Here is a 25,058-nt window from a genome sequence, read left to right on the forward strand (position 1 = left end):
AATATATTTATCATCATCATCTTCGAAAGGTAAATGGCAAAGCAAAAAAATTCCCAAGATCTGAACTGAAGACTGCAATATATATTAAGTTTGTGTAAATATAAATAGGAGGAAACATGGCAGATTTTAATAAGATTTCTCTGTGAAGCTCATATGGGGAAAACGTGACACTGTGAATTGATAATGTCAAAAAAAGTCTTTTAGATTTCATGTTCCATTAAAAAAAAATCTATTATCCCTTACCTTGAAGCACAGGAGAAAAGCAAGAGAAATACATCAATACTAATCATATGGTGCATTTTACATCCAGTACATTAGTTTGGTGAAGTTGTTGTTTAAAAAAATTGCAACACTGAGCCAAACCATCTTCAGAATTTTATATAAAGGCAGTAAGAGCTTGGTGTTTGATAGTGCAGAATTTATATTACTAAATGCCATTAGAAGAAAGAAAATACCCTCCCTGCTCAGTAAGACAGAAAAGAGTCTTTTTAGCAATAAAATATTTTCTTTATTTGCAAGTTAAAGGCATGATTCTGCCATCCTTACTCATGTTGAGTAGTACCTTACTCCACAAGTAACCATATTAATTACCATGTAAGTGCCAGTGTGAAAGAGGATATGTCTACATTGTAACAGGGGAGAGAGTGTTTGCAGCACGTGTAGACATACCCAAGCTAGCTTTACTCTAACTAGCTTGGATGGCAGCATGGGCTTTAGTGCAGACTGCGCAAGCCTGCCTGGGACTCTGTGTAATTACTCAGGCAGCTAGCCCACGCTAAAGCTTCACTGCTATCAGTACACAAGCTAGCTAGATTAAAGCTACCTCAAATATGACTATCTGTGCTGTAACTGACCCCCTCTCCCCAACTGCAGTGCAGACATTCCCTGAATGTTGCAGAATTGAACCCTCAGTGTTAACTGATTTTAAATGGTAAAAGTTTCTACGGCCTCCAAATTACTCTTTTATTCCATGCAGAAAAGGAAATAATTCAGGTACCTTGCCTTTTCAATGACTCCCATTTGTTGATGAACATCAATAAATTCCATAAGCTGCTTCTGTAATGCTTTCTCCTTGCCCTCGATTTGCTTAATGAAGTTATGCTGCAAAAGATCAGATATTGTCGGGCGTTTCTCATAATCTTTAGTCAAGCACCTGCATTGGCAGAAAAAGCAGGTGATCATACACAGAGCTGTACATTGTTAAGCAGTAAAGTGTAATTTTGGATTCATTCATGCCTAAGTCACATACCTACAGGACTGTCTCATTAAAGTATGCACATCTTAATCACACCAGCTATAAACAGACAGAAGTTTTGATAGAATTTGGGATCAAAAGATGTTAAATCGCTGTATTTTAAATCAGAAATATCAGGCAGCTTAAAGAAACCGCTGGAAAAACAGAAAGTCGTTAGTTCTAATTTTATTGTGGCTTCTCAATAGGACAGTCAAATTGACACCAGGTATGTAAACTGAGAATGTATATGTTGGTTACCTCGGGGTTAAAAAAAAAAAGGCATGTGATTTTTAGGAACGTTTAGATCCCGACTGTGAGCTTGGGCCCATCCCTAGTGCTGACTTGAATGCCCAAATACAGGTTAAAGATGTAATGTTTAGGTGCCTATCCTTGAAAACTGGATTCCCCATACATTATAAATAGAATTTATGTTCTAAATAGCAGATTCTAAGGGAAAGAATATACTGTACTGTTCACCACTCTCTTTACAAAGCCTTCAAAAGTGACTTCAGATGCAACAGAACCAGTGTGGTTCCCCTAGGGAGAGGTGGGAACCATTTGTGAAGCTTCACAGTCCCGTTCTAGATATGCTCCCTGCACATCCTTATGTAGCAAGGCTAGGAGGTAGGCCCAGCTGGAAGAGAAATGGGAATGATGTCAATGGATCTGCTGCTATGCAGAGCCACCAGCTACTGTCCCTGCAAAGAAGGGCCACAAAACTAGAGGGGCTACTCCCAGCTCAACAGAGCTACACGGCCATGCCCCAATAGGAGACTGTCATAGGTCAAAGGGTTTAGCCCTTAATGGATTCCTTTTCAGGGTCACTAGAACTTTGAGAAATATTTGTCCATTTATGGGACAAACCCTGAAATCTTGAAACCATATTTAAAACAATTATTATAGATAAGGGTCACAGGACCTTTCACACCTAAATCACTGTTTCAAAATCCTGACCCTATTGCCTTCAAGTCTCCCACTGATTTCAGTGGGGCCAGGATTTCACCCCAGGCCTTTTGTAGATGATAATTTACTACTGCATCACTCTTTGGTGGCCTATGTGAAATAAGTTTGTGGTCTGAGTCCAGTTACTTCAGGATATACCCCAAACCACCATGTCAATTTGCACCTGTATTGGGGAGAGGGTGAGAGGAGAGGAAGCTTAAAAGAAATTTACAAATAATTAGTTGGTATACATCAACTACAAAGTCATAAGAAAGATTTACATTTATGGGGTAGATCCTCAGATGGCGAAAACTAGTGAAGCTCTGTTGACATCATCTGAACCAGGGCCGGCTCCAGGCACCAGCCTACCAAGCACGTGCTTGGGGCGGCACCTTGGGCAGGGCGGCGCTCGGGTGTTTTTTGTTTTTTGTTTTTTTTATTCGTCGGGGCAGTGCTGGAGGGTTATTTTTTTTGTTTCGGTGGTGCGGCACTCAGGAAGGTGGGGCTTCGGGCAGCATGGCGCTGGGAAGGTGGGGGCTTGCGCGGCGCTCGGGGGGGGCAGGGCTCCGGGCAGCGCGGCGCTGGGGGGGGTGAGGGCTTGCGCAGCGCTCGGGGAGTGGGGCTTCGGGCGGTGTGGTGCTCAGGGGGGCGGGTGTTTCGGTGGCGTGGTGCTGGGGGGGGGCTCGGTGGTACGGCGCTTGCAAGGGGGGTACGGCGGGGCGGCGCTCTTCTTTTTTGCTTGGGGCGGCAAAAAAGTTAGAGCCGGCCCTGATCTGAACTGTGCCAATCTGCTCTTCATAATCCTTTTATTTTTTAATTATTTGTTGTTGTTTTTTTTTACAGAAATTTGCTTAATAAAAAGTGTGTTAATATGGCATAGCGATCTGGCTAATTAAGAAGCTATATAAGACCAGGATAGGCATTCCCTGCTAGATAGTTACATAAGTTCAGCTCCTGCTCCATCAGAGCTGGGCAGGAAATGGTTTTCCCATCCTATGAAAATTTTTGAGATTTAAAATTTTTTCCACTCTGCATCGTGACAAATCTAAGACCTTTAAAAATGTTTCATGAAAAACCAAGGTAGGGGGGAGGGAAAGAGAGGAAGAGCAAGAGAGAACACACAACACCAGAATAGTCAATAGCTGGGTGGTTAGGGAACTCACCTGGGGCATGAGAGACCCCAGTTAAAAGTTTCTTCTCTGAAAAGTTTGTGGAATCAGCATTTTCCAACCAAAAACTGTTGAAAAATTCCCAATTAGCTCTACTCTCTATCCATCAGATTAAACCATTCAACCAAGCCATTTCATAATACCAGGGCCAAATTCTGTCTGTTCTCAGTTACACTTGTACAGTTAAACTGCTACAGTTCCACTGAACATGTTTTCAGGGGTGTAACTGAGGAACCAACAATAGCCAGTAAGCTTTCCACAGGTCATGGGAACAGCATATGGTCTGAAACAACAAACAATATACACTGGAAATCCTATAGAACGGATGTAAGTCACATTGATACCAAATTCACCCTGATTCATGTTAATAATGTATTTTAGAAACAGTAGTCAGACTGATATTGGAATTGTCACCTGAAGCCTGAGTTTGCAGGAAGCCTAAGATAAAACCATATTGCTTATATATTTACAAATAAAAAGAGGAATTTATACAAAGCAAGTTTACTATAATAAATAATGTGGAGGAACAAGGGAGAAATATATTTGTAGTAACAGATTTCCAGACAGAATACAAAGATGTAATATTTCAACTACATTTATGCATACATCTTCTGTACACATCCTATTTGGTCGAAAGGGTCTCAATTAATGGTCTCAATTCTTACTCACTTGTTAATAAAGTCATTGAACTGCGATGACCACAGCTCCGGTTGGCGTAATGTTGGAGGTGGATTTCTGTGAAGGTCAGTATTACGATAAGTTAATATGCACACGCTTGACAAAAACAATGTAAGAAGGCAGGCTGAGTAATGAGTTTTAGGAGGGCTATTGAAAAAAATATTGATTTCCACTGGTTAAAGGAGCATTGTGTAGCCAATATAATACTTCATTAACCTCCTACTTTACATAACTAACAAAGCATGAGGAAAATCTACCAAATATAATCAAGAATTGCTGTCATTTTTCAAGCATATCAATAAAAGCAAATGAACCTAATGACCTACTATTCACTATTTGTATATCGTGACAGGACCCTTCTTTCTTTCAAAGCATGAGGCAATTGATTTTTTCTTTTAAAATCAGGAGTTCTTTAAGGAATTCTATCTTAAATCTCAAAGAAGGGTCATAGCCTCATTGCATTAACTGGCCCATTAACAAAGTATCAAAATTAATGAACACTCTTATTATCTATTTGTGATTCACTAAGGCACCAAATGACAGTAAAAGGATTACATTCAGACCTGGTATACATGGGTACCATTGCTTTGCCTTCCATGGAATTGCATCTGCTTACTGTAGCTTTGAATTTGGCTCAAAATATTTTGAATTCGTCTTTTTCCTTTGAAATGCTGTAAAGTGGACATTTTCCACTTGACATACCCAGTAATGCAAAAAGAAATCACTTAAAAATGAGGCTGTTTTTCAAAACAGTGCTATATCCACTAGGCAATACTGCCTCTCTTTTGGTAGGAGGAGCTTGTAGGCTTCACAAATCAAAGGGAAAATCTGGTAAACTTTGCTAAGCCTAACAATGGCTCTCTTCTCTCAGTCGCAAAATTCTAAATCTGTGCATCTTTAATGGCTATGTCAAAGAAACAAGTGCCAGCTAGCATGTCACTAAGAGGATGTACCACCCTCTTTTCCTCAGGGTCCCATCTCACTGTGTTTCTCCACGTCAGTATAACAAAAATAGAGTTTAAGTGGGCTTGGATTTTACAATAACTCAAGAGGAGGAGGGAGGTTGCCCAGTATCTTTTGTTCTTTGAGATGGAAGTTCCTCAGAATACTGTGTGAGGACAAAGCATTGTGGGTTCTTCAGTCTTAAAGCTCAAAGAAAACACTTTCAGAAGGAGTGCTGGCTGCATGCAGCTTGTGTGGACAGAAGTGTTGAAACAGGCAGTAGTTGTGCTTGGGGGAGGGTGGGAAAATGTACATTTGCGACTAGGGGAACATTATTCCACTGCAGGGTGTATAATGGAACCTTGCAAGACATTTGATTAGAGAAATTAACTACATGTTGTCCTGACCTGTTTGTAGGAATCAGACTGGACATTCCAAGCTCAGATCACTGTTTGTAGCAGCACACAAAGGACTTGACTGAATTCTGCACCCCTTCAGCATAGGGCAGCAGAACTATCCCTGCAGATAAAATGCACGCTGAAGTCTGTCCAACGTGGATGCAGTGCCCACAATCAGCCCTGCACTCCTGGAGACTTGTATATGCTTGAGGCAGAGTGCAGGGCTGATTGTGGGACAGCGTGCTTCTGCACTGCTCCCTGAGCAGAATTAGTCCTTAATATTCAGTTGTTAGATATAAAGGTGCCCAAGTTTGGTAGGAGGGAGTACAAGAAAGTGGTGGGGATTAGACTATTACTGTGAGAAATAAGGGTATGAAGACATTACCTTGGTATTTTGAAAAGTGCTCTCATAGGATGCAAGTCAGCAAGAGGTGGATCTCCATCTCCTAGCTCTATGGCAGTGATACCCAGTGACCATGCATCGCATCTGGCATCATAGGAGCTGTCCAGCTGCTGCTCACATGCAATGACCTGTGAGAGGAATACCGTTTTTAGGTTCACATTGTTCATTTATGAAAATGTTCATGAGTATCTACACTGAAAAGCACAGCAATTTAAACAGCCATACGGTGAGAAACTTACTGCGATAAAATAGAAATCTATTGAAAAGTAAGCATTTAAATTACATTGAGCATATTCAAGTCTCCTGCTGGTGCCAGTCATATTGCAGAAAAGCAATGCTGAAATCAGAGAGAGCAAACTGGTGATTACATCCTATCCCTGCTTCTCAATTCTGCTATAGGAGTTGGGAGGCGGGGAGCTCATACCTACCTACGTATACACGACACCACATTGGTGCCTGAGTATTAAAGGAGTGTACCAGCACACCATAACACAGAGTCCAATGTGGCTCTGCCTTCTGGCCCCACCATCCCCACATGGAACGGCAGTGACAGGGACCTCCTCCCCACTAGAGACATAGGTGCAGTAGTATGCGGCCCTTTCTGCTGCCCTCTTTGCAGGATTCCCCTCTGGAGCAGCAGAGATGACAGCCAGGGTCCCCTCTTCCCCTCACAGAGCCAAGGGCAGCGGGATTCCCTCAGAACCTATACTCTGGTTGCTGAGATACCTGCTTGGCTGGGTTGGTTTGTTGACTGGGTCCATTGTACTATTCTCTCCTTGTCCTGCACAGAGTCCTCTGCTCAGGTGATGTTGGCAGAGCCACCCAAAGCAATGGATCTTGGAGTTAACATCCCATTGAGAAGACAGTGGCAAGTCAGACCTCTCACAACTCTTGTTTCAAACTATCTGCAGACTCATAACTGTGAGGGCCATAAATTTCCTTTAAAAAAGATAGCTGAAGTGACACCAGGAGGTAAGAATGGGCATATCTCATCTATGTCTTAGTCCAGGCTTTACTTCCTCCAATTTCAGTACTGCAGAAAAAAGACATACTTTCTGTCTCTGGTGAGATGGCAGTCTAGTGAGAGAGGGTCTAAAGCAGCTTCCCTCTTTCTTGCATTTATTTATTGGATTTTTTTTAAAAGTGACTTTCATAACACCTATGGATGCATATACAATACATTTGACAAAAGAATATAAAATATGTTGCCCACATTCAATAGAACTTAAAGACTACCCCAGAATTTTGTAACAATACAGCCCCCACTACTCCTGTCTTGGGCATATTGGTTTATCAACAGAAGAACTTCTCTGCATAAACACTATAAACATCTTGTTCAATATTAATAAACACGTAGTGCTCCATGCTTCCCTCTACATCTTCACAAAGAGCCTGAACCTGCAGAAGAGCAGAATTCTGCCTTTTGCAGTGTTCATCTCCTTCACTCGACCCCATGGAAGCCTCTCCACAGAATCCTGCTCTGTAGAGTTGGAGGAAACAGAGCAGAAGCCAGTTGGGTTCCTTCAGATTCTCCTGCCTGAAGTGCATGAGGGAAAGCAGTGGAAGCCAAAGGTTTAGTAAAGTACACCGTTTTTCCTCTGCACTCTGGAACTTCTTTTTAGGGAGGGTCATGGGCAGCTGCAATAAGGAGAATCCCTGGAAGCCATGTTTGCTGCAGGAAGCATGCTTAAAATGGCAGAGCTGTGGCAAGGGGTGTCTGTGTGGATGACTCTTGCCTCCTGAAAATGCCAAAATCCATGCAGATGTCAGGTGATCTGAGGGACAAGAGGGTGGAACCCCAGTCTTCTTCTCTAGAGGGGAAGCAAACCATGTCCTACACCAGACAGAAGAACTTGGAGGAAACTCAGTAAGGTCAAACTTGTGAAGTTTCCTCTCCCTTGTGTGGGTTATTCCTGTGGCGGGGGATAATGGCACTGTACAGTTCTTCCTCTGCTATGAACCGAGCATCAAAAAAGAAATTTGGTTTGCAGTCTGTCCCACTGGGCACCCATTCTGCCAGTTTCACAGAGAGAGAATTTCTCAACAAGATGGCCACCATTAGCAACACATTCAGAAATGCCAATTTTAATTAAAAACTTTATTTTCAAATTCATTTCAGTTAATTCACAACGACAGATGAGTCGGGAAATTTCAGCTAATTAGCTACTGGGCTGAACAAAGTACAGTTTTTTTCCCTATAAATAGTACAATTGCATATACTATAAAACATTTTTATTTTCTTGCAAACAATGTATTGCTGCATATGCTTATTTAATAAACTTAATTTGTCCTATTGGAGTTTATATCTATTTTTATACTTTAGATATAAAAAGCAATCAAAGTTACGACTAAGCTTCAAATACATTTTTACTTATTCACACAAATGTTTTGTTGTTGTTGTCTATTCATGAAGAACGTGCTGTATTAAAAGTCTCCTGAGCAGTGAGATACACAAATAAAATACATAAAATCAAGAAAGTAACCTCCTGTTTAGTTCCATTCTGCTGTGAAATCTACAATACTCAAAAAGGATCACACTGTTCTCAGTCCTGACTTTAAACATAGTTTTGCTGGACTGTCATTTAAAAGAGAGGATTGAAGTCACAATATAACTGTGGGCTCTTTCTACCCCTAGAAAGAAACTGATTTCAAAACATACTTTCTCCTCCAAAGAATTTCAACAAGTGATCTATGCAGCTCCTCTTGTTCTAATCACACACTATTCAATTAAATACATTTGAATTAACATTGCATAAAAGTAAAACAGATGAAAGAAAATACAAGCATTTTATACAGGGTAAAAAGTTTTTACAATTGACATTTCCGTTCAGTTTGCTAAAACTACTAAAATAAAAGGGAAGAGACAGAGAAGCAGAGAGACAGACAAAAGCAATCTGGAAAAAAAATGTATGTTTTCAAATGTAATCTAACCTCTGGAGCCATCCAAAAAGGGGTGCCCACAGACGTGTTCCGACGGAGATGACTGCTGGTCAGCTGAGCAGACACACCTAAAGGAATACAGGGAAGCTATATTCAGAGTGGTGGTTACTTTTGTTTAAATTCCATCTGGATTGTGCCATCGTCATCATCATCTCGTCCTGGGACTACAATGGATTTTGCATCAGGACCATGGAGAATGTCCTGTCATAGATCATAGAATCATAGAAGATTAGGGTTGGAAGAGCAGCTTCCTCTCCTACAAAAGACGGGAACTCTAGATTGAGTACCTCCACTAATCACAACAGAAGCAATATCACCTAGCAGAGACAGGTAGTCTATAAGGTAGGCAGATCCCAAGCCATTTAGGGCTTTAGAAGTCAAAACAAATACCTTAATTTCCACTCAGAAACCAACGGGTGCAGATCCTGAAGTGTTGGGGGTCATGTCTGGTGACTGTGCACTTAACAAGCGGCTGCCACATTTTACACTTGCTTCAGCTTCTGAACATATTTAAAGGACACTGTCCTCCAGACTACAGGTGACAAAGGCATGGTAAAGTCCACATTCAGTAGCAAAGTCTGCAAATACCTGGACAGACAGAGCTGGAAAAATCTGACCAGGTAACTGATAATCAATGTCTAATAGTATTATGGAATCTAACCAGAACTTCCACATTGTGAATTTAATAATAAATTATTAATGCTTATCCTCAGTCGGAAGGGGACAGACCCTCTAGTTACTTCCTTCAACCAGCCATAATCCCCTGAGGCTCAGCTAGATTGAATGGCAACCAAACTCATTTTCATCCAGGGCCCAATCTTGCCTAGACACCAAGAAAGACGCTTAATCACATGCTCTGGGCTGGAAAAGACATAACGATAAAGATGGGTATCCTCAGCACATCCTCAACTCTCCTAAAGGCCTCAGATATACATTGAATAAAAGGGGTGACAGCACAGAACCTTGGTAGTAACCCCTGAGAGCATTCTCGGGGCACAGGAGCAAGAGTGCCATTGTGTGTGTACCCAGGACAGAACCCCAACTGGCAAGGGTAAATTAAGTCAGAGGCATCAAGATATTGTGAGAGTTCTCTCACCACAATTGTTTCCATAATCTTAACCCAAACTGGAATATCAGATACTGGTCAATCAGTAATGGATAGACTGTCAGTGTCTGGGGATGGCTCTTTGAACAGAGGCTGCACATGTTTCTTTTCAACTATTAGCAACCCACCATGCCCAGTGAAGGCATTAGCGATCTGCATCAGCAATGAACTCAGTATTTCCCAATGGCCTTAACTGACCATGAAGGAAAATGGATCCAAAGCCCAGGTAATGATATTAAATTCTCCTGAAACATCCAGAACTTCAGTGAATAAGACTGGCCAAAGCAAGCAGAGATAACGTAGCTTTTGTTCTTTCCAGATATTGCCTGTTCTGAATCCATTTCATTTTATCCACAAGAAAACATGCAGTTTTCTCATAATGGGAGCAATTCACATCAGCAACTGAGTGGAAACAGGCTGGATTAATCAGGCTGTCCATTACCCAGCGCAAATCCTCAGGTTGAGACTTTGAAGATGCTATGGTGGAGGAAAAGACACTTGAGAGGAGATTATCTGGTTTTTACTTTGAATGCATGTACTCAGCTCTGATTCACAGCACAACTATACTTGTCCATCATCTAAAAGTCACTGCATAGCTACTAAAAATAAGGCTGCATTAAAGCTCCTGTTTGGCAAATCAGCCTGTTGTTTAAAAAGAAACACATTCAAAATCATTACATTTGTAGTTGCCTCTCTCTGTATTTTGCTATGTGAGATAACGAGTGAAATCTGCCCTTTCTCCATAGCTGTAGAGGCCCAATAAGCAGCAGAGCCATTACGGTTCATTTGCCTAGTGGTAAGCAGGATGTGAGGAGCCTTAACATGGCCTCCACATCATTTGTGCACCATGGAGATCTGCTGCACAGTGGCTTCATCCCTGCTGCTACCGAAGGGAGTCTTGGGGCCAGGCTCTGGCCTATAGATCTATGGCTAAATGAAGCCTCCAGCAAAACACACTGCAGAGAGGTTGTGCAGCAACCACAGATGCTACTACAGCCCTAAAGCTGTTTTAGTGCCCATACAGCGACTGTGCTGCCTTAGGGTTAGGGAGGAGGAGGAGGTTTCTGTCCCTTTGCTAACCACCGTGGAACCCCCCGTGCCAAGTTCTTTTACTCAGGCTTGACACAGGGACCAGGATTTGGACCTAAAGGCAAAAGAAAGGCAGTAACTGAGATTTGATATTATTCCAGTGTCAGATTTTATAAATAATCGTAACTTTCTGCATAGATAAGGAGCTAACATAAAAGAAATGTTAAATATGCAAAACCTGCTCAGTCTAAGTCTAGTTTCTTCTCACTGAACTGTAATAATTAAGTGAATCCTAGTTATTTATTCTTAACTTCCATAAAAAGCTGATTTAATTTGAATTGTTCATCACTATTTTCTTTAGGCTGATTTTTTATACCCTTTTGCTCTTGGCACTAACCTGGCATTTCAGATTACAGAGTGTAAGTCTTATGACAAATGATATTTCTTTGGGCTCTTTCTGCATGTAGGGGAAAGATGATGTCATGCCACACTTGGCAACATTTCTTCCAGCACTTCAGCAACTAATCAAGCATAAACCCAGCCAGCTCTTTTTAACGTGTACATTTTCTAACAATAACATTTTAGGGTTTTTTCTTTACTACTGCTGTAATGAAAAAACTGGATCAAGTATCTTCCGAAGGAAATCTAAAAATCCACTGCCAACACATTTTTCATACAATGCAAAAGTGAAAAATCTTATGAAGATGAACAATTTGATAAATAAATGCACGAGTTATGCAAATACACGGACTCTCTCTCATACACATATATAGAAAGGAAGGCACTACACTTAGTGATAAGAAAAATAGATATTATGGGTGTGTTCAGAAAAAGATCAGGCATGTTTCTTGCCTATTATGTCTGGTAACTCTAGGCACTGGCTTACTCATGAAAAGTGGATATTTTTGCGTAGTACCCTCAGATGGCAGGTATCATACAAGCTTCACATTGTAAGCATTAGCAGAGCAGAAGTACCTGAGAACTAGAGCTACTCAGTTATGATCTTGGACTTAAATTAAGTTAGCAAATAGTAGTGCAACAATCAGTACTTTATTAATTATCATTATTAAATATTGATATACTGTGATAGCTCCCCCAGCCCTGAGTCAGAGATTGGAGGTACATTATGATAGGCACTGTACACATAACAAAAATGTGGTCCTTGCACCAAAGAGCTTACAATCTAAATATATGACAATAGGCAAGTATAGTGAGGTGGTGTGGTTCCGCGCTGCCCCGGAGAGAGACGAGTCCCTCCAGACACCAGAGTGGGTGGAGCCAGGAAGCTCTGAGCCCAGGGCTGGCCCATAACATTTTGGCACATGAGGCGGGGAGCTCAAATGATGCCCCCATGCCTTCTTCCTGTTCTACTCCTCTCATGGTACTGTTCTGCTACCTACCCCAATAAAGGAGAATTAACAACTTAAAATGCCTTGTTCAAAAATTTTAAGTAATACTTAACTTTCAAATGCCTGAACAGCAAATGTAACTTTTCTTGTCTGCATAGTAAACACTGGCATTATCATCAGTTTGAATAATCAAAGTGGTGCTTTCCGTGCCTTCTTGGTTGGAAAGACTTGAACTGCTTCCTGCTGAAGGTCCACAGTCTGGGCCAGCTCATGCTCTATTGAGATGGTTGCAAGGCCGACCAGCCTCTCCTGTGTCACTGTGGAGCATAGATGTGTTTTTATTAACTTCAGCTTGGAGAAGCTGCGTTCTCCACTGGCAACTGTTACAGGAAGTGTTAGAAGTATGCGCAGAGCAACAAAAGCATTTGGAAAGAGGCTGGTCATCTTATTTGTCCACGTATATTCCAGAACAGCCTTTGGATTTGATCCTGCTGAAATGTATCTTGAAAGGACCTTCAGTTCATCACCTAAATCACTCGCATCAATATTGCCCATGTTATCATGTGTCAACACTGTCTCTAGTGCCCTGCATTGCTGGTGTAGATCTTCTTCAGGTATAGTGAGGAGTTTTGGAATATCATACAACATCCCAAATATACTGCTGTGCTCCTTGAGCTAACTGTATTGCACAATCTTCAACTGATTGTATTGCACAATCTAGCACCTGGTTAAAGAATTCAACTTTGAATTGTTGTTTGGGGTCTCTTATGGGAATATCCGGTGCCTCATAATCAAAACGTCTTCTTCTTCGGTGACTCTTGTATTCTTGAATTGATGCAAAAATAGCTTCAGTGTGATGTTCCTCTGCCAGCTTCTATGCACTCTTCAGAATGTTTTGAAATCCCTCATCTGACTGGTAAGACTGTAGGTATGACTTTGCTTTGTCCAGTTGTTCCATTGCTCCAGATATATCAAGGTCAACACCTTGGAGTCTCTTGCTTACAACATTTATGTCAAACAGTATGTCATGCCACAACACTAAGCCACACAGAAATTTGAAATTATGTATGTTTCTGGTGATTCCATTTCCTTCTGCCACTGTTCTCCCACAAACAGTTTCTGTCATAGCATTATCCTCCATAATGGCAACTATGGCATCATCTATCTTCCCAATTTAGTGTTTGATAGGCTTTATTGCCTCCACTCAACTTTCCCATCATGTGGCACTCAGTGGTTTCAGTGTCAGAGAGGATGTTCCCAGATGTTGCTTCAAAATTTGCCATCAATGAGTTGATGCAGAGAAAAATACATAAATGCTTTGAATTACATTAAAAAATTCAGCAGCCTCACTAGAAGCTGATGCTGCATCACTGACCACCAAGTTCAATGAATGAGAACTGCATGGGACAAAATAAGCACTCCTCTGTTCTTTCCTCTCATGTTGGCACCATTATCATAGCCCTGACCTCTCATGTCAGCTATCGCAATTCCCGTATCTGCCAGCTTTTTAAGAAGCACATTTGTCATACCAGCTCCTGTAGTATCATCAATGTCAATAAATTCTAGAAAATGCTCTCTGACAGTCACCATTGCCGGGACATTTTCACTAGGTTCTGTTGTTGTTACAAAACGCACCATTAGAGTCATTTGTTCAGTCTGGCTGATGTCAGGTGTGCAGTCCAGAAAAACAGAGTAATATCTTGCTGACTTCAGATCTGTCATAATCTTCTGTTTGACTTTTGTTGCTAGTAACTGTATGATCTCATTTTGAATTGTTTTTCCAAGGTAGTGGTGTGTGTATATTTCTTGGGTGGTGACTCTTCTTAGATGCTCCAGGAGTACAGCATCAAACTCAGCCATCAGCTCCACAATTTTAAGGAAGTTTCCATTGTTTGGCACATACAGGTGATCTGAAGTGCCACACAGTGCTAGGTTTTGGTAGCAAGCATTCTCACAATGGCAATGAGCTTATAAAGAACATTTTGCCAGTAAAGAGACTCTGATGCAATCTTCTCTTGATGCTGATCATCTATGGTGGCCTTTAACCTTAGTCTCATCTCAAGCTCTTTCCACCTATGGAATGCTCTCTGGTGATTTGCTGCCTTCTCATGGCATGCCAGATTTCTAGCCAGATTTTTCCAGTCCTTTGTTCCTGTAGAACCCAGTGTGGCTGGAACATTAGACTGGAAGAGTCTGCAACAAAAACAGTATGCAGCATTCTGGGTTTTTGAGTACATAAGCCATGGCCTCTCCACTTTGTCACCACTCAGGATTTCACGCCAGTAATGTGTTGGATGGAAACTTCTATTTTCATTGTCTTTGGGGAACAATGACATTTTTCACTTGCTGTGGCCCATGCAGTACAAGGAAGTCCCTCAGGCTACTGCTCAAGTGGTTCCACAATCCTGGATCATCTAGACTTAAGGAACTAAATTCAGCAGCAGCCGTTTCTTGCACCTTCATCACACTCTTCTCTGATCTACACTTTTCTTCAGGAATGTGCATGATTACATCCATCTGAGATGCAAATATGGATGCTGCAGTAGCTGCCAGGTCACCTGCACTCTGACTAACTGGAAAATCAGGCATCTCCTCACCACTCACATCCTCACTGGGACCAGAAGGCTTACCGTGAACATTTGTGTCTATGTATCTCAGGAGAGCCCTTCCTGCTTAGAAAGAAAAGCTTCCCTTGTTTTCTTTCTTTTTCTGAATGCTGCCCCAGAGGGGCGTTTTCTTCTTTCACTCATGACTGCTGTTCTGTGCCACATATAGTGACTCTCGACACTCAGTTGAAGGGGACAAATAAGCAGGCTGGTAGCAGGGCCTGAGTGAGGGAAGATATCAATGTCTTCACGGCCTAACTGGTTCCCACTACTGTTCTCCTCAAGTGGGTTCAGGGAAGCAGCAGGAAACAGGAAGCTCCCTGAGAAGCTGGTGTTAATCAGTCCAGGCTCCTGGGGGGTGCTAGAGAGGTACGTACGAGGCTTTCTGTTATTCCCTCTCACCACCTTTTCTCCTGACTGTCTGTTATATCTCTTGTGCCCTCCTTTCTCCAGCACAGCACTCCACCATCTCTGTGCATCTAGAGCAGAGAGAATACATATGCACCAGCAGCAGACACAATTTTCTACACTCTGGGTCCTAGTGGTGCCCCCCCCGTCTGGTACCTGAGGTGGCTGCCTCAGTTCACCTCATGATAACGCCAGCCCTGCCTGAGCCCACCCCCCAGAGGGTCAGGCATTGCCCTGGAAGTATAAAGGTCCGACCTCAGAGCTCACCGAGAGAGCAGCTGCCGGGGAGGCCAGATGCCTCCAGCCTAGCTAGCGATTGGGAAACGCCAGCGGCCTGCAGAAAACCCAAGGACTGGCCCGACCTGCCCTGGGCCAGCTACCCAGAGGAGTTGCCAGGCCTACCCCTGGCCAGCTACCCGGAGGAGTTGCCGAGCCTACCCCTGTGCCAGCTACCCGGAGGAGTTGCCGAGCCTACCCCTGTGCCAGCTACCCGGAGGAGTTGCCGAGCCTACCCCTGGCCAGCTACCCGGAGGAGTTGCCGAGCCTACCCCTGGCCAGCTACCCGGAGGAGTTGCCGAGCCTACCGATGGCCAGCTATCTCGAGGAACCCATGGTGCTGGACCCCCCTGAGGACACCACCCTGACCGAGGTACCGCAAGAGGGGGAGTCTGGAAGTAGCCCGGGGACATCCAACCCTAGTCTGGCTGCAGCACTGCCAGAGCCTATGTCAGTGCATTGCGGCCAGGATCCCCACTGACATAGCAGCGGGTCTTCTGCCGCTGTTAGGGCCCCGGGCTGGGATGCAGTGGAGTGGGAGGGCCTGTGTGCCCCCTGCCAACCAACTCGCAGGTGGCCGTCTCCCCCTCTCCCAGACCCTTTGGAACCTAGGGCCTGGGCCTATTCTTGTATACTGTTACTGCTCAGACTCTGCCTGAGGGCCTGAGCACCTGACTCACCATTGCCCCGCCCTGACCTAGGGCCTGGGCTTACTGTGTTTATTTCTACCTTCACGAAGGCCTCAGAGGAAGACTCCTGCGGCCGGACTAATTCCCCGCAAGAACTATTCCCAAGTTTAGTGAGGCGGTGTGGTTCCCTGACGCCCTGGAGAGAGACGAGCCTTGGCTAACCTCTCTACAGCAAGGGAATACAACAAACAGATGGAGGGAGCACAAGGTGACAGTGAGATGATTACTATTAGCATAATAAGCACCAGTCAGCACAGCAGATGCATAACCATTGTCAAGTGTTTTGTAAGCATCACAGCATAGGTGGCTATTAAGGAGACATTTAAAGGAGAATAACAACATAGTTGCTTTGCAGATCTTTGCATGGAGCTCCTCCCATGCATAAGGGGTGGCATGGATGAAAGAGTGAAGGTGCGTCTTGGGAAGTTTTACTAATTGGCTATCATCACTGTGACAGGGTTGATGGCTCCATACCATGTAAAAGATGACAAGAGGGTGGGGTTAAGTCATAAGAGTCTTAAAAGCAGTTTGTGCTTGATGTGGTGGAGAAGGGGGAGCCAGGGGAAGGGGGGAAAGGCACAATGCAGTTGAAATGATGAGCCAGGAAAATGATTTTTGCAGCAGCATTTTGACTCTTTTTTTTTTTTAAACTAAAACAGTTTTATGGTTCGGATTCTAAATCTAGGTACGCTGGAGAAAATGGATCATGAGGAATGTGGGAGTAGGAGGAGAAAGATGTAGGGAGGGCATACATGCTTATTTTAAAACAATCTATGATAGAGCTGCAAAGTTTCAGCTGTCTGATGGTGCATCAGAAGGCAAGCCCCCTCCCAAACCCAGCATAAGAGCCAGAATTAGAACCCAGGAGTTCCAGAATGCTAGTCCTGAACAATGAACACACACAGGAGGGCTTCATAAAACTATTATGAATGTAACCAGCTGTAAACCAAGAGCTGAGAAAGGACCCGGCCTGAAAGGGGTTTAAAAAAAATCTCATTACACAAAAGTTAATTAATGTATGGAACAGACTGTCAGAGGCAGAAACAGTGATGGGACATAGGCAAACCAGAGTTACAAAGCTCTTCCAGGACGAACATGCTTTCCAGGGTACAAATACTAAACAGAAAGCTGGAGGGTCCTACTCAGGTTGTATGACCCATATCACTCAAAAAATGAAAGGTTAGTATATAAAAGGATGAGTATAGGAATTATAGGGCTTGGACGGATGTCACTGGAAAAGATCAAGGCATGTTTCATAAAATGTATAGGCCAGAATGAAGATACAGGCAGATCTGTCACCATAGAAATAATTCTAGAACTGTAAGAAGAACCCTGGTGAGCAGAAACAATGACCACTCCCCCCCCCCCCAAAAAAAACACCTAAAAACCCAAACCACAAGCTAAGCAAGTCTTACACATTTTAAAACCATTCATGAAGGGGCACCCAGGTGCTTTTGCTGCATAGTTCTTGTGTTGATTTACTTCAGAGAAGTGAAGGTGACAGAGACATTTTAGATGACTCTTTGTAATTCTGTTTTAATAGGCAACAAATTGTTTTTACATAATCCCAGAGAAGTAAAGTTATTCAAAGTTCAGACTGAAAATCCTTTGGGCTAAATTCAGACATGAATCTAAACTGGACCAATCTAACCCATGGGGGCTGCTCTAACTTATGCTAGCTGGCTATGATCCCTACATTATCATACGCCGGTGAGCATAGCTAGTGTGCAGCATGTGGCGGCCAGCCCCTGTCCCTGCCCTCACGTGTCCCCTGCTCCAGGGCTGAATGGATGAGTGGCACAGAAACTAACAATGCCCACTCTGTGCCTTGCCAGGTACCTGAGCTCCCCCATATTGGGGAATTCTTTTGCTGGCCAGATCCAGCTACTTTCCAGCCTATTTTGTCTAACATACTTTACAGTATAAGACATTAGATTACTGCACTATGCATTATATAACATTCATGGTACCCCATGGCATCTAAATGTGAATTAATAGGAAAAGGTTGTTCAATGATTGAGACTGGACTAGGACAGTAACTATGATCCTGGTCTATAAAAAGGGTTCTCCCCTTCGGAAAATTCAGATGTTTTTATTGGGCCTATATTCAAAGCAGCTTGACAAGCTCTTTACTGAGGAAGCTTTAACTTTGAAGTTCTTTGCTTTTATTGGCTTCTATTAGAACCTCTATATTAAATGTCATTTAAAAGTAACACGTGAATGTCATGTTATCTGGAATGGAGAAATGACAACACAATTATACCCTGTTCTTGATCTGAATCAATGAAGCAGACAACTTTATTATGGATGCATGCTAGAATGACTAACACAAATACTAAGCCTTACTATGACTCACTGCTAAGAATAAGCTGAGGGCAGAGGGATAATTCTTTTTATTTTTGAATACTTTAAAATGAAATCATTTTAATTAATGATTGCATTTTGTAAAACGATTCAGACAAAGTTTACAGCTAATGTAGGTCAATAAAATTTGAGAATGCAATAGGTTAAGATGGCTTCAGAATAATATGTTTTCTACTACTGTTTGGAAAACTTCTGGAGGTCACTTTTGCTAGATTTTCAGTGTCAATGAGACATGTAAATCAGAAACAACATATCAATGATCAGACTGTCTTTTCCCAAAGTGACTTCAGTCCTGAACCTGAAATCCTCACTAAGGCAAATGGAGATTTATCCAAGGACTGAAAAATGACTTCAGGGTTGGCCTTATTAAGAACATAAGAATGGCCATACTGGGTCAGACCATTGGTCCATCTAGCCCAGTATCCTGTCTTCCGACAGTGGCCAATGCCAGATGATTCAGACGGAATGAACAGAATAGGGCAATTATCAAGTGATCTCTCCTTTCTTGCAGTCCTGGCTTTTGGCAGTCAGAGGTTTAAGGACACTCAGAGCATGGGGTTGTGTTCCTGACCATCTTGGCTAATAGCCATTGACAGATCTATCTTCCATGAATGATTTAATTCTTTTTTAAACCCAGTTATACTTTTGGCCTTCACAACATCCCCTGGCAATAAGTTCCTCAGGTTGACAGTGAGGTGTGTGAAGAAGTACTTTCTTATGCTTATTTTAAATATTCTGCCTATTAATTTCATCAGATGATCCTTAGTTCTTGTGTTAGAAAAAGGTTATTTACTCCTTTACCTATTAACTTGCTCCAAGCCATCAATGATTTTATAGACCTCCTTCATATCCCCTTAGTCATCTCTTTTCTAAGATGAACAGTCCCAATCTTTTGAATCCCTCTTCATATGGAAGTTGTTCCATAGCACTAATAATTTTTGTTGTCCGTCTCTGTACTTTTCCCAGTCCTACTATATCTTTTTTTAAGATGGGGTGCCAGAACTGCACACAGTACTTAAGGTGTAGTCATGTCATGGATTTATGTAGTGGTATTATGATATTTTCTGCCTTATTGTCTATCCTTTTCCTAACATTGATAGCTTATTTGACTGCCACTGCACATTGAACAGATGTTTTCAGAGAACTATCCACAATCTGCTCCAAGATCTCTTTCTTGAGTGGTAACAGCTGACTTAGACCCCATCATTTACTCTGTATAGTTGAGATTATGTTTTCCCATGTTCATTACTCTGCATTTATCAACTTTGAATATCATTTGCCATTTTGTTGCCCAGTCAGCCAGTTTTGTGAGTTCCCTTTGTAACTCTTCACAGTCAGCTTTGGATGTAACTATCTTGAATAATTTTCTATTGTCTGCAAACTTTGCCATCTCACTGTCTACCCCCTTTTCCAGACTATTTGTGGATATGTTGAACAGCACTGGTCCCAGTACACATCCTTTGGAAACCCCACTATTTATCTCTCTGCACTGTGAAAACTAATCATTTATTCCTACCCTTTGTTTTCTATCTTTTAACCAGTTACCAATCTATGAGAGGACCTTCTCTCTTATCCCATGACTGTTGACTTTGCTTAAAAGCCTTTGGTGAGGAACCTTGTCAAAGGCTTTCTGAACATCCAAGTACACTATATCCACTGGATCACTGTTGTTCACATGCTTGTTGTCACCCTCCAAGAATTCTAATACATTGATGAAGCATGATTTCCCTTTAAAAAAGTCAGGTTGACTCTTCCCCACGATATTCTGTTCATCTGTTTGATAATTCTGTTCTTTACTATAGTTTCAACCAATTTGTCTGGTTCTGAAGTTAGGCTTATGGGCCTGTACTTGCCAGGATTGCCTCTGGAGCCATTTTTTTAAAATTGGCTTTACTTTAGCTACCCTCCAGTCACCTGGTACAGAGGCTGATTTAAATGATAGGTTACATGCCACAGTGAGTAGTTCTGCAATTTCATATTTGAGTTCCTTCAGAAATCTTGGGTGAATACTATCAGGTCATGGTGACTTATTACTGTTTAATTATCAATTTGTTCCCAAACCTCCTCTAATGACACCTCAATCTGGGATAGCTCTTCAGATTTGTCACCTCAAAAGAATGGCTCAGGTGTGGAAGTCTCCCTCAATTCTCTGCAGTGAAGACCGATGCAAACAATACATCTAGCTTCTCTGCGATGGCCGTGTCTTCCCTGAGTGCTCCTTTTATCACTTCCACCATCCCGTGGCCTCACTGATTGTTTGGCTGGCTTCCTGCTCCTTATGTACTTAAAAACTAATAGCAAAAATATTTTTGTATTTTTTAATAGTTGCTCTTCCAATTCGTTTTGGCCTGCCTCATTATACTTTAACACTTGACTTGTCAGAGTTTATGCTGCTTCCTATTTTTCTCAGTAGGATTTGACATCCAATTTTTAAAGGATGCATTTGTGTCTCTAACAGCCTCTTTTACTCTGTTTTTAAATGGTAGCATTGTTATTGGTCCTCATGGGGTGTGTTTTATTTGGGATATACATTTACTTTGCACCTCTGTTGTGGTGTTTTTAGAAGTTTCCATGCAGCTTACAGACATTTCGCTCTTCTGACTATTCCTTTTCATTTCCATTTAACTAGCTTCCTCATTTTTATGTAGTTCCCCTTATTCACATTAAATAGTATTGGCAGAGGAATAAGCTGAAGTGTTTAGTCCAGTCTTATCATCCTGGTCTTATTTTAAGGGGACTGGTGGGGGATCAGCATATTGAAAGTCAGTCTACTTCTTTTAGGTGCCTAAACATGGATTAATTTTAAGCATTCAGTTTTTAAAATTTGGCCTGTATTTCTGGATACAAAAGACGTTTGAATATCACCCAACAAACTATGACAAACAAACTAGCACATCCATATATCCCTAGCTTTTGTAAAACTATGCTAATAGATTACTACTTCTGGTAAAAATGTTAATAAAGCTCAAGCCTTTAATGCAAGAGACAGTATAGTGTCAATGAGTTACAAACGTCAAAGGAATTACTAGGTACCCTTCCTACAAACAAAAAAATGCCAGTCCAGTCAATGTATACGTTAATTTAGTACTACCTAAAATGTCTTCAATCTCACTGATGGTAAAAAGAGATTAAATCTAACAATGCATTACCAAAGAAAGATATTCTCTCACACAACATTCTATATAAAGAAACGTATTTTTTACCAGGTTGGAGGTAGGTTGCAAGACAACTAATTTACAATTCAAAGTAATAAAAGACAATTTTGAAGTATCAACAAAGGTTAGATTTGCATGACTCTTTACTTTGATTGCTTCAGTCATCTGAAGAACAGAATAATTATTTTCTAATTTTGAAAAAAAATCATTATCTTATTACATTTTTAAAATTAGAGTTGAGCTAGCTAAGGATATCTGCAACTTCTAATTCTACTAGGAAGAAAGGTTCACGTATTAATCAAAGTAATGCCAATTTCAAATATTTCCCCTCAATTTCTCACTGATGAGTCACAGTTAGGATATGTCTTTGTTTAGTCATGCTAACGTGCATCCATCATAAACCTCTCTGCTTCCTATATTCTAAATCAAATACAGGGTATTATTGTAGTCATTCTGAATGCAAGCCCAGATGACATTCTTATGAAACTTTTAACTATAAAGTTACTACTTTGGAATTGCTTTTAAAAAAATGTCATCAGGAACAGCTAGGGCACCCCAAAGCCCCAAGCAGCGCTGCGCCGCTCCCCCTCCCCTCTTCCCGCGCTCCGTCCCCTCTTCCCTCGCATCCCGGGAGAGGCGGCATTTGCCGTGGAGGCTCCGCGCATGCCGCGCGGCAGGTCCACCCCACCCGGCGGAGCGGCGCTGCCGCAGCTCGCGCCCGCGGAGGCCCAAAGAGGAGGCGGGAGGAGGACGACGGCGCGAGGGGGGGCACGCGGAGCTCCACCGGGGCCAAATGACGCCCTCCCCAGGATGCCGCCCCAAGCGGGCGCTTGGCCCGCTGGTGCCTAGAGCCGCCCCTGATCAGGAAAATACCTATTTTTTTAAAGTGCAATGTACAAAATTAAGACAGATGTTTTACCTTCACAGTTAACAGTTAATTACACATTGTGTAAAATTTTGCCTCCACCTCATGGCATGGGGGCATGACCTTCAATAAGGAACAGTGTTATAACAAGGTTGATTAATGCACCTTCCTAGACAATGGAATACTACATATTTTTTTCATGGATGTGCACAGTTTGTTTTTCTGGAAACAGCAGCTCATACTACGAAATATCTAGTCTATAAGCAGCAGGTTTTGGCAACCCTGGGGAAGTGTAGGCCCTTGTACCCCTGTTAAATCCAGATTAACAACCCAATTGTCCAATCTTTAGCATATTGGTGAAACAGCCTTATTTTCACACAAAAATTTAAAGTGAATGCAGTAGGACTATTCACAAGTGCTTGTCAATGTCAGTAAGTGCTCCACAAAAATCAGGTGTAAGTAAAAGTATACTATATGGATGAATGTGTGGGTTTTTATTGCACATGGAGGTGGAACAATGTATTGTCAGTTGTTCCAGACAGATTTTGATGACAAAGAGCCAGTTTTTTTAAAAGGTATTTAGGCACCTAAAGATGAAGATAGGTGCCTGCTGGAATTGACAGATTTCAATGAGAGTTTGGCATCTCCTCGCTTTAGAAAATCCCATTATGCATGTTGCTGTGATAATATTCTGAGATTATGTACATATTAACTTGCCTTGTTATAAGCAATATGTTAAGAAAAAAATAACAAAATATTTAACCAATTCTAGAAAAGTTCACAGTCTAGTAATCTGATTAGCTGGATATCCCTAATATATTCACTAGAAAACATACTCATCTCATATGATATATCTATTCATAGCTATGCAAAAAGAGGAAGGATGGTCCAATGGATAGGGTGCTATCCTGGATCTCAGGAGAGCCAGGTTCAATCCTCTACTCTTCCACAGACTTCCTATCAGGGCCAGCACCAGCATTCCAATCAGGTGCTTGGGGCGGCAATCTGCAAGGGGCAGCAGTCCGTGTGTTTTTGCCCCCAAGCAGCGCGCCAAATTGCTGCCGCGGACGGCAGGGGCAGTCTGTGTGCCGTTAGGGCAGCATGCACATTTCCGCAGCAGCGGCAATTTGGCGGCAGCTTCTATGTTCAGCTGTTCGCGGCAGTGCAGCTTCTGTCTGCCGAATTGCTGACGCTGCGGAAACGCGAGTGCCGCCCTAACGGCACACGGACTGCCCCCGCTGTCCGCAGCGGCAATTCGGCGCGCTGCTTGGGGCGACGAAAACAGTAGAGCCGCCCCTACTTCCTATGCAACTCATTTAGTCTGTCTCAGACTCAAAGGTCAGAAGGGACTATCATGTTCATCTAGTCTAACCTCTGGCACATTGCAGGCGACAGAACCTCATCCACCCACTCCTGTAATAGACCCCTAACTCTGGCTGAGTTACTGAAAACCTCAAATCTTGATTTAAAGACTTCAAGTTACAGAGAATCCACCATTTACCACTAGTTTAAACCTGCAAGTGACTCATGCCCCATGCTGCAGAGGAAGGCGAACCCCCCACCAAGTCTCTGCCATTCTGACCGGGGGCGGGGGGAACTCCTTCCCGACCCCAAAGATGGCATCAGTTAGACTCTGAGCATGTGGGCAAGACCCACCAGGCAAATACCTGAGAAAGAATTCTCTGTAGTAACTCAGAGCCCTCCCCATCTAGTGTCCCATCTCCAGCAGCTGGGGATTTTTGCTACTGGCAGTTGCCAATGGGTCACATGCCATTTTAGCAGTCCTATCATACCATTCCCTCCATAAACTTATCAAGCTCAGTCTTGAAGCCAGTTAGGTTTTTTGCCCCCCACTGCTCCCCTTGGAAGGTTGTTCCAGAACTTCACGCCTCTGATGGTCTGTGCTTGAGTCTCCCATCTGTAATACTGGATTAATAGTACATCCCTGCTGGACAGGGTTATTGCTAGGGTACATACATTATAGACGGTGAGGTTCTCACATGCTAGGGTAACGGGTGCCAGAAAAGTAGCCATGATACAATATGCATATACAATTTGTGTACAATATACACCAGAATAAGTGATGCTTCTTGAAAGGCAGCACTAATGCTCAAAAGAACGAATTTTGGATGACAGTACAGCATTATGTACTACAATTTCAGGAGTACAAAAGGCACAAAGTAAAGAAAAGCCACTGCTGCTATTAAGACCAATTAACTTGTTAATGTTTAGCAGTTATTGTTTGTGACGCCTACTAACACAGAGAGCTATTTAAGAAAAAAACTATGTTCTAACTCAAAGAAAGTGTAACTTAGGCTATTATATAATCATATAATATTCAGAATGATAATGTGCTCTTCTCTGGAATTATGTTCCATAATGTCTTTCACAGGCTCATCTTTCAATCACTGGTTTTCTCTGCCTGTTTACGTAACCAGACAAAGAGCCCCATGGGAAGCTCATGGAGAGATTGTTCCCTCACCAACCTGGTGCACCAGGGGACTGC

At 42.4% G+C, this 25,058-nt stretch overlaps 1 protein-coding gene across 8 annotated transcripts in view; it reads right to left on the reverse strand.

Annotated features, from left to right (window-relative positions):
- MYO3A (myosin IIIA) overlaps positions 1 to 25,058 on the reverse strand; it is a 188,271-nt gene that overhangs the window by 91,709 nt on the left and 71,504 nt on the right. For 7 of the 8 annotated variants that reach the window (XM_039523756.1, XM_039523755.1, XM_039523753.1 and 4 more), the window contains exons 6-9: positions 8,698 to 8,774; positions 5,749 to 5,894; positions 4,015 to 4,080; positions 998 to 1,153 (exon numbers count right to left, since the gene is read on the reverse strand). In XM_039523756.1, the coding sequence (XP_039379690.1) occupies positions 998 to 1,153; positions 4,015 to 4,080; positions 5,749 to 5,894; positions 8,698 to 8,774 (445 nt within the window). Of the gene's footprint in view, positions 1 to 997; positions 1,154 to 4,014; positions 4,081 to 5,748; positions 5,895 to 8,697; positions 8,775 to 15,200; positions 15,222 to 25,058 lie in introns of those variants that run through there. The other variant, XM_039523757.1, reaches the window with a different exon arrangement.

This window comes from Mauremys reevesii, linkage group 2 (genome assembly GCF_016161935.1).
Source record: "Mauremys reevesii isolate NIE-2019 linkage group 2, ASM1616193v1, whole genome shotgun sequence".
Taxonomy (NCBI): domain Eukaryota; kingdom Metazoa; phylum Chordata; order Testudines; family Geoemydidae; genus Mauremys; species Mauremys reevesii.